The following is a 12,012-nucleotide window of genomic DNA, read 5'->3' as shown; positions in this document are numbered from 1 at the left end:
AAGATAACTTTTTCCAATTTTTCATTTTCCTCCTTTCTGCTGAGAGGAGACCAGAAAGAACGAACATACGCTCTCAAGACTGGTTATGGAATCCTATGAGTAAGTAATTTTTTTCGCATACTCAGAATGACTCCTGAATTAAGGAAAATGGCTCTCGCTGCAGCTTGTGGATTGGTTTGTCTGCTGGGACTGTCTGGGCATCTCTCACCTCACATATGCCAGGGCCTCACCTCTCAGTGACATCCGAGTTTCTCCCACTTAGTTCCTCCATGCCTGAAACGACCCCTTCGAGCCTCAAAATATATGAAGTCTGAAAGCTTCAGTTTCTGTTAGATGGGAATGACTGGCTGATATGTTTCTGCTCTTAGAGCTTACAGTTCACAGACAAATTATTGGTGGGTACGTCCAGCGCCTTCTGCTGCAGGCACTAACATAAGTCACAGTCCCTCTGAGATGTGGTAGTAAACACATGTCACCAGCAGAACCCAAGCCGTGGCGCGGAGGGAGGCAAAGTGGCTTCCCCAGAGCTGGGAATCAAATCCTGTTCCCCCACATCCCCCTCCTCTTGCTGCAGCTGGGATGCAGTAGCATCCCCCGTGAACAGCTGTGGGAGTCACTAAGCACTAACACTGACCAGATCCAGTTTCTTGCTCTTTTTTAGCTGTCTTCTGCTTCAAAACGCTCTCCTGAAGGATCACAGGAAAGCTCTGCTACACAACCATGCCAAAGTTGCTCAAGGTAGCCTGTACTCTCACAGCGACATGGAGCCACAATATTGTAAAATGTTTATCGCCCTTCTGAGCAGAAACGCCATCAAGTAGGCAGGGAGCAGGTATGGATTGCGAGAGACATTTTCCAGATGAAAGCCACCCAGTCAGAGCAGCCTTCTCTGCTTCTGCCAGTTGAAATCACCTCATTCAATATTCTGTGTTGTCTTATGTAGCATGCAGTTATGTAAATTTATAAATCATACACTAATTAGCACACAATTTCATATATTTAGTGACAGTGAAAAAGGAGGTTTCTAACTAACCAGGCTGTGCTCTCTCCCCCCTCAGATGGTACAAATTCAAACACCGCCTGGAGGTTGTATTTCAGAAAATCTCTGCTGCAACTTTTAGAGTTTAACCCCAGGCTCATGTGTGCTTTCAAGGGATATCTTTTAGATATCTCAGGATCAATCTTTCCCAAGCATAGCTAAGCCCTTTCCTTCCTTAACACCAAACCTCAACAGCTCATTGGATCACTGCAAATTTTGTTTTGCTTGTTTCTCCCTTGTCCAGATTCTTGCTATATCCAGTCTCACATTCTTGTCATCTATGTCTGCAACGTCATCCCTTGCCAGCAATTAAATCCAGCCCATGCCGGGGTTATACCGGGTTCTACCCTATCACCCTCCTTGTGCTCTGGCCTCCCTGCCTAGCTGCTCTAAAGGGGAGCAGCTAAAGTTAGGCCGTTTCCTTCTTTCCCTTATTTGTCAGGTATCTGTTGCTGCCCAAATGCAGGCACACTCTGCGATTTGGACACGGAGTGGGGACTCACATGCCTCTTACAGGAACCAGCACATGAAGACATTTTTACTCCAGGATATAAGCACAAACTTCTCCTTCATCAGCTTACTATATTTTAACAACTCGTCTCTACCATCTGGCTCAGCTCCACTCAACCTATACTTTCTGTCATCCCTTGGTACAGTTCTGTACCTTGGGTCCTTTCTTGCCTTCACCTCCATCCTTTGTTCTTTACTCTTTAATTCCACCTTTTAGTCCCAAAGCATGGTGCAGGCTCTTCCCTTCTCTTCTCTTTTGTACTCTGAGACTTCTCCCCCATTTCATGGTCCAAAAGAGGTCTCACTCCTTCTCAAGCAAAACCCTGGCGAAGAAAAGAAGGTTTAAACCAGTATCTCATATATCTTAGCAAACTGGGGATTCACAATACGTGTGACATGATGATATGGAACATATTGTCAGTGGCAGAACAGACATCTGAGCTGGACAAAACAAACCAGAAGCTAAGTCAAATAACAGTCCGGAAGAATAAATGAAACCCCCATATAATGTATTCGATTAAGACCTCACATACATATATAAAGGTATGTTCAAGACAGGATTCAACAGCGTGACTGGAGAGGCTAGGGGTGGAAAGCGTGTGATTGCTACAGGTCCACTGCGTGCAAGGTGCACAAACGCAAGACCACCCAAGCACTCATCAAGCGTGTGTGTACGAGCCACTCGGAAAGAGCACAAGGTGAAGGCATAGGTGGGAGCCTCAGCTCCACAAAGCCTCGTGTAAAACACAGCCCGATGTGTAGCTGAAGCATATTGACGGGAACACTGGACAAACAGTCTATGGCTTGACGAACTCCCCAACCGCAGCTTCCTAATATAGGAGCTTAAAAGGACACTGTCAAGTGATTGCTTTTGCTAGTTTAATTTTTGCATTTCCTCTACTGTTTTAGCAGATGGAAAACATTCCCCTCCCAGTCCCAGCTACTGATTTTGTCCCTTCTTGTTTGACAATCATTGATTTTTTTTCTTCTAAGGCTATAAATGTTTTAATAACTTCAACTTTGTAGTGCCTCATGGCAAAATATCTTCGCTTGCACTGACTGCTAAACACTATTCCTAATGTACTGCTGATAATTAGAGTAACAGCCAGCATTACAAAAAATTACTTTTCACAGGGTCCACCAAATTACTAGCTTTTGTTTCTTCATCCACATCTCACAGTTAAAACATGTAGGTCTTCACCCATCAGATGTTCCAACCACCTTAATTCTAGAAATCTTTGCTGCATAAAGGTATGCCTCCCATGTAGCTGACGGGCAGCACCTTAAGCACAGAGCCCACAAACCTGACAATGTTCTTTTAAAAAGAGCTACTACCAAAACCAGATTAAAGTCAAAAGTCACCCTCAGAATTACAATTGTTAATGGGCAAAATGCATCCTAAGGAATCCTAAAGCAGTGAAATATTAGCACCCACAAAGAAACCAAAGAATAGAATGCTCCCACACAATGTTCTCAACTGGGTACACAAAGGAACCTTTCAAGAGATATACATACACATATTTTTTTGTTCTTTCAAAAGGTCAGTTAGCATTTATTAGAAAAGGCAATTAAAGTTTCAGTCAAACTGGAAAAAAAAGAGAAGCAATTGGACTGAAATCAGAGAAATGTTTCTTTATAAATACCAAACTTTAACAAAAACAAACAAAACCCTAAAAAACCACCATAAACTAGTTCCAAACCCTAAGACCTATATGCTGGTCATTTCTTCATGGTTATCCACAGATTTCCTACTGCTCCTTGTACATTTTTCTCTTCTGTCCCCTCCCTTTCTCTGCCCTCTTAAAGAAACAGACTATTCAGCAGAATGAAAAAAACTATATCCCCATCTGCTATACTTGGGTCAGGGCACCGAATGTATCTTTGGGGCTTTAAGCAGAAATGTGTGCCTTTGCAGGCTCAGGGAGAAGAACAACAGGGACATTCAACAGCAAATAGACATATTCAAAAGAACTACAACACTTCACTAACAACAGGAGAGACCAAGCAGGGCCTTTCCACAGTAGTCATTTCCTAGTCCAGCAGTGCTGCTGCCCTCCTTTAAACTTCTCCAAGCTGCTGTTGAATTTCAGCTAGGGAGTACAGAAAGGGTGTCACCTAATTTGTGATCAAGACTGGGCCTGAATGAAGCAGCTCAGAGTAACCTGAGGTTCATCTTCCCCTTCATTCTCCTTTTGTTTCCCTGCTGTAAGAACGTGGTGCTGCCCGGGGCACATGCTTGATATCCTGCACTGATGCTCTCATCAGAGATGCACCGCGGGCCTCACTGCGAAGCCTGGCTAGCTCCTCGCAGAGCAGCAAACGTTGCAGAGGAGTGAACACGTGAAAGGCAGGCAGCAGCGATACCCCAGGGATCAGTACAGCAACTCGCTGCCATTAAGATAACCAGGGTTGCCTAAAGAGACTGTCAGAAAAGCTGTACTGGCCCACAAAGTGTTGTTTGGGAGCAAATGGCCTAGAACTTGCCCATGCTGGCTCAATTCTACCTTTCCCTTGCTGCAATTTTACTGTGCAAAATGAGTATTTTAGCCTTATATTTCTAGGAACATATGCCGGTGGCTACTGTTACAATAAAATATGAACACTGCATTGTGGAGAAAATGACCATTAATCCTGTAATCTGCAGTCATTTTTACCAATTCGGCATATTTCTTTAAATAACCAAGTACATGCAGTAGATGGAAGTGCATTTAAATAAACTGAAATAGATATAGCATGAATAATTAAAGCCAGCAGGGAAATGTGCATTGTGAGCTGCTCGTGGAAATAATTACTGATTTGTCTTATTTACAGTGGAGTCTGGATACAGGATCAAAATAGTGCAAGTTACTGAAAATGTCTTAAGATCATTCTTATACTACCACTACAATATATTTCATCTTGAAAAGTACATCAAACAGGTTTTGGACCATTACAATGTCTGACTGTGTTCTGCTATTTCAGGGTTAGGTTACCCAGCACATAAACTCTGTCAAATAGCACTGATTTAAAGAGGAAAATATTTCAGACAGATGCCTAGTACATCAACCTGCAGCATTGTCTATTAACGTTATTAGACACTGTATATTTGAGCTTACAATATACCCCTTAAAACCCCAGCATGTTAAATATTGGAATGTTGATCATAAAGTCACTGAAAAAAATACTAAAGTGCTTGTACCTTTATAACATGACAGGTTTTAAACAGGCTTGTTTAATTAGAAAATAATCTATTTTGAATGTGGTGGCTCTTGAATGTCAGGCAGCTCTTGTAACTGCTTTAGAGCTAAAAATCAATAATGAGATATACTTCTGATAAAAGGCTGGAAAAACTGACTTCAATCTATTAGAAAATGTTGTAGATTTTAGAAATTCTATTTTAGAATGATTACTTGGCACATGAAAGGATTAGAAAAAAAGTTAACGATGTCTGATTGGTCAACCCCACCAATGTTCTTGCACCATGATTACTAAACCCAAAATGAAACTGGATGCTAATCAGTTATGTGTTAGAAGAAGGAAGACAGGTAGTTGCCACTCAAATATAACACAAACAAATCAGCAATGAAAAGGTCCTAAAAATTCTGCAGAAGGGCTGTAGAACAATGAGGTGAATCAAATGAAGAAAATATCCTCAAGGAGCTGGCTCTCCTCTAGCTCATCTGCTCTGCTTCTGGAGCTTTGTGGGGTCTGGCTCCAAGACGATGGCCTGTAGCTCCCACGACGAGGCATGTGCATTTTGTTCCTGTCGTAAGATTCTCTGCAGAGGTGTCCTGGGGCAGATATTGGACTCATAGCTTCAACCAGGTCAAGAAGACAGGCTTTGTACCTGCAGAAACACACCAAGAAAATGGAGCTCCATTAACCGTCAGAACATCACACAGGAATTTAATCCAGTCATAATTCAGACTAGACCCAGATTTGTCTGATGGGGGCTACCACCACAGAACAAATTCTGCTGTATTGTTCCTATGAGGAATACCAACACAGAGGTAGTGAAGAAGAGGTGAGCAAAGCATGGGTGCTCAGGTTACTTCAAGCTGTTCTGTCAGCTTTTCCATTTCAGGTGTGTAATGTCTTAGTTGTACTCTGGAGACTGAGAACAGACTTCAGATATGACAGTCAAATACACTTAACAGGTACAAGGCATACCCACACAGGTTATGGTAAAGTGACTTATTATACACATGCTGCACTTTTTTGAATAGGCCTCTACACTTGATTTAGTTTCCCAGGGATTCGAAAACAGCAGGAGACTTTATTATTATTGCCAGAAACTACACATGCTTCCTGTAAATCTCTGTGCACTATATAGAATCTGTCTGGTGGAAGCACTGAAGGAATATAATCTAAGCAAGGCAATACAAAAATCAACACTTGAGGCACCAAGAGAAAAGGCAAAGGTGCTAAACATTACTCAGGCTGTCCTTTAAGTGTAAGTACGGATGTGGGGGGAGGTTGCGAGCCCATGCTAGCTAGTAACGCACACTGAATAATGGCAGTTACTTCAGACAGAGACTTCCTATTAATATTCACACAAGACAAGACCTGATCTAAATACCAGTACAGGATTGATCATTACAATATATTTTCTCCTGTCCAATTTTAAATGTCTTAACTAATACCATTTCCACTGCTTCCCCAGGGAGGCTGTTCTCCAGTCTAGGAGATATCACTCAAGAGTTTTACCCAGAAGTCCCCTTTGTTCCATCCTGTTGTTAGCACCAACCTGCCTGATGAAATAATTCACACGTTCAATGACTTACACGCACGGAACATTATTCACTGCACCCAACCCAAGGTATCAGCATAACTGGTCCGTTTCCATAGGGGCCCCCTCTTGCAAGCAGAAGGGGTTCATGCATAGTGTGAGGAAACATCTCAAGCTGTTTCCTGCTGTAAGAAGACCCCCTGCTTTTCCTTTCAGGACAGTGGGAGTCTAGGAAGACTAAGCAACTAGGTCAGTCAGACAGCTAGGGTAGGTTCCTGAACTCAGATGGGATGAAAAATTCTTACATACGAATATCCACAACGGTTTATTGGTGGAAAGATTCACAGCAGCTAATGTATCTCCCAGAGGTAGACTACGTCTTGTGCTGTCCAATAGCATCATGCAGCAGCAACATCAGCTAAAAAACCCTCCTTCCCTAAACTAGTGACAATATGCAAAATCTCCTCCATTAGCTCCAGCAGTGAGTGCTATGAACCGACCGTCATCAGAAACCTGACCACAACCAGGTTAAGTCTGAGACACAGAAATACTTCCTCCGCGCAAAAGAGTTAACTGAGGTACTGATGGGTTAATACTGATGTTAATGCCAGCCACGGGAGTTATGCTACGACTACGTGGAACAGTCAGCACTTTCGTTTCCTTCATTTTATATTGTTTCTTCCAATTGGATAGTCACCATCATTTATAACACAGTCTGACTTGACATTACTGCCTCGCAGGGCTCTCTCCTATATTTGACTACCTACAGATTTTTTTTGTACTTTCCTTTGGATGTATTAGCTTGCATTTCACCCAATCAGAAACACATTCTGCAAATTTATTTTTCACATTTTTAGCTTGCCTACATGTCTTTCTATTATCTGTCTGATTAAATCACCCCTAACAGCAAAAATAAGTAACAAAGCCACAACGATAAAAAATAATACAGCTTTGTTTCAACTAGACCATGTAAGTGGCTAACCCTACGCAAATGTCATGCCTTACAGTTAGCCTAATTAAAACTTTTGGAAGAACATAGGGGGTTTGGGCAGCCAAGCAAGACCATTTTAGAGGGGTCTGTTGTTTGTATTAGCATTGAGAAAGTACCCTCTAAAAACTGAGGCTCCTTAAAGACATCTTTAACCTATGATAGAATAAGTTGCACTGATAGTGAGAACTAGCACACAGCTATATTAGACTTTTCACATAGAGAAAGTTTTGGACTAGACTCTATATAGATATACACAGATGCTTTGAACCCCAAAGAAACCCAGTTAACACATATACTGGTTTCATTAGCCACACCTAAAACTTCTTTTTTAGATTAATCTAGTCTAGCATACAAATGCTTATCTCCTCTGACTGTAGTGCTATCACAAAATTTCAATTTCTCCAGCAGCCACATTCAATCACAGATTAGGTAGGGGGAAACCAAACCAGCCAGTGCATTTATAGCAAATGTGCAGGCCCTAGATTTCAGCAGTACCTTCGAGTTCATTTCTTCTGCAAGTTTATCTAAGTTTTACAGCATTTCTGCTATCAGGAAGGCTAAATGATTTGGCAGATTACAAGCACAGCAAATAGCAAAGATTATGTAAAAGACCAGGTGTTGTAAATCAGTCTATTTGACACCGCAGTTATATATGCAATAAAGTGAATGAACTCTGCTAACAGAGCACCATCTGATAAAAAGAATGCTCCTTGCAGGTATTTAGTGTTTAATCCCATGATAATAGTTTGCCCTGGTTTGTCTAGGCAACATAGACAGCATCTGGCTGGAGGCAACAGAGTAGACCTAGAATGGTTTGAAGCTCACAAAGACAATTTTCTCACCATTTATTTGTATCTGAATATTTAAAGAGACACAATCAAAATTCTCAAATCCTGAAATGCAACTTTCTGTAAAACCAGGATGTGTATCCCTTGCGTGATTTTAATAAGTGCGTAAGTAAAAAACAGGCTTTATTACTATGACACTTAATGGCTTCAATAAAGTCAAAGCTGTGCTGCAGGATCAGGCACCCAAGTCAGGAGATTTCATACAGGAAAACTGATCAGGCAAACTTGCCTGGTGAATACTGAATGCTCTTTTAATACAAATTAACAATTAAGGGTGCCCTCATATTGTCCATGCTTCCCAAGGAGAAAAATTCCCAAACATTCTGCGGAAGTACCACACTGTACATTAAGCCACATAGAGAAATTCCTCACGTATAGATGTTCAACCAAGCAATCAAATGTCCCATCATTGCTAGATGCTTACACACATTTTCGTTGATGGGTTTTGCCTTTTCAACAGAAGGAAAAGGAGGTGGGCAACTATCCCTTTAAGGATAGTGACAATTCAGTCTGTCTTCACCTTTTTGATACACTTGCCAGTGTGCTGGGAAGTCAAGATCACTGCTGCAACAGACTGGAAAACAATCTCTTTTCTAAGCCTAGTTTTGACACTTTTCCCATGTACATTTTCTCATCTAACTTCCACGAGCTTGAGAGTCTGCATGTTTCATAATGGGAAAAGAAAATCTGTAAAGTCAAAAACCTTGGATTAGAAGTCTAACTATTTAGACAGCTAAAGCTTGGTGAAAGTAATCTTATCATAAAGTCTACCAAAATTGCATCAGGAAAGGGAACACAAAGAATTAGTGTATAAAGCATGAGGAAGGCAGGGCCACGTGCAAGAGGACAGAGATGCGAGTAGAGAGAACAGACAAAGGTAAGCTTTGAAGTTCTTCTTTCAATGAAGTAGTTTAAACTTTGCTTTTAATGTAGTAGAACTCCAAATACGGCTCAGAGAGCAGCATGGAGATGTCCAAACTGTCTGAGAGGCAGGTACCACCAGGATCAAGCCAGTACAACTGGATCAGCGCAGAACTGTGACCTGGGTGGCTAAATACACCCTGATCATCCACTACAGAGTGCTGTAACAGTATTCCCTTAATCTCTTCTGTACAATTAACATGGGTTACGGGAAATTTGGCTCCTCAGCCACTAAAGTGCTTTTGGAAATTTTATTGGAAACTTTCAGCATTGGCTCCTAATTAGATAAGTATCTAGTAGAGTTTATAAACTCTTCATGTAAAATAATTTTGTAGTCCATCACTAAGGTAACAGGAAACACCATAAAGGATTGCAATTCAGAACAGCTAGTTAAAAGTTCACATTTAAAAGAGGGAAACTATAAAAATAAACACAAGCTGGCACCAAGCCAAATCCTTCCTTCTGTGGTGTTTCTGTTTCACTGCCTGCACAGTAGGAATACAACTCTCTATAAACATCTACAGGTGCATCTTACTTTGTACCATGTTTCACACTGAATGGGAAGGAAGGTTCTCTCATTTTTATGACAAACACACAAATGTGGCTTTTGCTCTGGGAAACAGAGAATAAGACCACTTATTCCCAGGATGGTTGCTGAGAAATCACCTGAAAAACACTTGGTATTCTGTCTAATAAAACTTGCTAGGCAATCAAAAGTTCAGACAGTCCCACAATGTACAGTACCTAAAAAATGGTCAGATTATGCAAAAGTAATGTACAGAGCTCATTACAGCACAAGATATAAGAGAGAATGGTGTTCCTGAAGGTAACCACAGAGCATCCTTGCATCAACAGGCTGAACAGTGATGTTTGTTTATCTATTTAGACATTTGGGATATGTCATTGAATTTTTAATGTTTGTGTATTTCCCATTGCTAGTAAAATACATTTCTTACATGCTGCTCGATTTTTAGACTACACTATTGTATTTTCATACTGTGCAGCCCCCTTTAACTAATAATATCATTTGTTCCTTCCTGAAAAATCGCAGAACCCCAAACAAGTTTGATACTTGGAGAAGCAGGAATTTTCCCATGAGGCAAAATAACTAAACTTATTAGAGTCATAAATACTCTGGCAGTGAGATATATGTATATTTCTTTAAACAAGCAGTGTCAGATATTATTTGATCACTATGTTCAGTGATATCTTTTCATTTACAGTCTCTGAAAATTTATTCTTCAACCATAAATGTGTACAAAACACACAGAATGTCTCTTCTGCAAGGTGATGGCATTTCAACAAAGCATACTGGCAATACGGTTTTGGAGATTAGTAGCCGTACAGGCTTACTTTATTTAACTGTATATACCAGAGGAAATAAAAAGGTTTATTTTTATACTCCTGCTTATATTTTCAACATAAAGTTCAAAGTGATTTACTAATGTTACATGAATTGCCTTTGAATTACAGTACAGTATTGTACCTAAGTACAAAGCCTAACACTATTTTGTATTCATAAAACACCACCTGCCTCCGAGCAGTTTACAAATGCTAAACACAGCGAAAAACACATTCAAGGGGTAGCGAACAGACCCATTTTACAGAAAATGAAACTGAGATTATTGTGACTATAAAGCAAATATCAAATCCTTATTTGATTGGATCAAATAACAAATAAAAGCAGAGAAAAAACAGATGCAGATAAGAAGTGGCCTCAGCAGCTGAACAACCCCAAACCTGAAGACACCACACCAGTGATACAACCTGAGGTTATCTGGAAAAACAGCTGTGATGACTGATCACCCACCCCCAAGTTAACCCTGGCTCTATGGACAAAGGGCAGAACTCTACCCCAGTTAAAGAGTCTTTATTCCTGCACCCGTAATTGTTGCATTAGGGAAGCTAGAGAACATCCTTTCAACATCCCTATACCAACCTGTTGTCCATAAATTTGCTTGATTCTTTATTAACCCACTGCTTATACAATGTCCTGTGACAGCAGGCTCAGGAAGTTCACTGTTACTGAAGGACATACTTTTGTTTTCTGTTCTAATCTGTTATCCTGCTAGTGCCATCAAGTGCTTTTTATGGATTGACTGCAGTTAGTCTCTCTCACATGGTGGGATATGATGAAAAACTGTTCCACACTCAGCTTATACACCACTTTCTCAATTTTGCAAAACCTGGTCATTTTCTTATTCAGTCTTTTCCTATCCGAAGTCATAGCTTCTTGGTCTCTCCTTTTATGGTAGCTGCTTCATCCCTTGATCAAATTAATTGCCCTCTACACCTTTTCTAGCTTCCACTACGTCATCTGGAGAGGCAAAGACCAAAAGCACACATCAGAATCAAAACGCAGCATGCATCCACAATCTTTTGTGAAGCTCTAGGAAGCTTCGAATTTCATAAATCCTCATCAACTGCTCAGAGATCAGTATCATGTAGGCATGGTGTTGATGACTTCCGTAGGTAAATCACATTTTCATCCACTCAATTTTGATCCCTTTTTGGAGTTTGTTGCTACTGACATGGCATTTGACTATCTGAAAGGACTTAGTATCATACACAAACTTATCAGGTCACCCAGGAGATTTTTGCTTTTCACTTCTTACTCCAGGTCACTGATGAAGAACCAGTCCAGTGGGTTCCTGGGGGACCCCACTGCTTACTCTTCTGCACCACGAAAAAATGAACATTGAATCCCTTTGCCTGCTATCATTTAATCAGCAGTAAATCCATAGAAGGATTTTCCTGCAATCCTGCAGAAACTTGATTTCTTTAACAACCTTTGGTGTGCAACCTTGACAAAGGTCCTCTGAAAATCCAAATGCATTATGTCCACTGGTTCTTCTTTGTGTCCCTAGACTTCTGGGTTCAGGATCCACAGGTCTGAGCTGATGTCTCAGATTCTTTCTTCTCTCCCTCCCTTCTGTGTAAGTATAATCCAGGTTTTAACCAGCATGCTATTTGGTCAAGCAAGCTTCAGATGAAC

General features: G+C 40.8%; 1 protein-coding gene across 2 annotated transcripts in view; it reads right to left on the bottom strand.

Moving 5' to 3' along the window:
- Positions 1 to 3,166: 3,166 nt before the first annotated feature.
- The window catches only part of KIAA1328 (KIAA1328 ortholog), a 173,756-nt gene continuing 164,910 nt past the window's right edge, over positions 3,167 to 12,012 (bottom strand). For both annotated transcript variants that reach the window (XM_037373535.1, XM_037373536.1), the window contains one exon: positions 3,167 to 5,375. In XM_037373535.1, the coding sequence (XP_037229432.1) occupies positions 5,162 to 5,375 (214 nt within the window). In that variant the 3' untranslated portion in view covers positions 3,167 to 5,161. The remainder of the gene's footprint in view (positions 5,376 to 12,012) is intronic.

Source organism: Falco rusticolus, chromosome Z (assembly GCF_015220075.1).
Source record: "Falco rusticolus isolate bFalRus1 chromosome Z, bFalRus1.pri, whole genome shotgun sequence".
NCBI lineage: Eukaryota > Metazoa > Chordata > Aves > Falconiformes > Falconidae > Falco > Falco rusticolus.
This window is presented reverse-complemented; position numbering and strand designations above follow the sequence as displayed.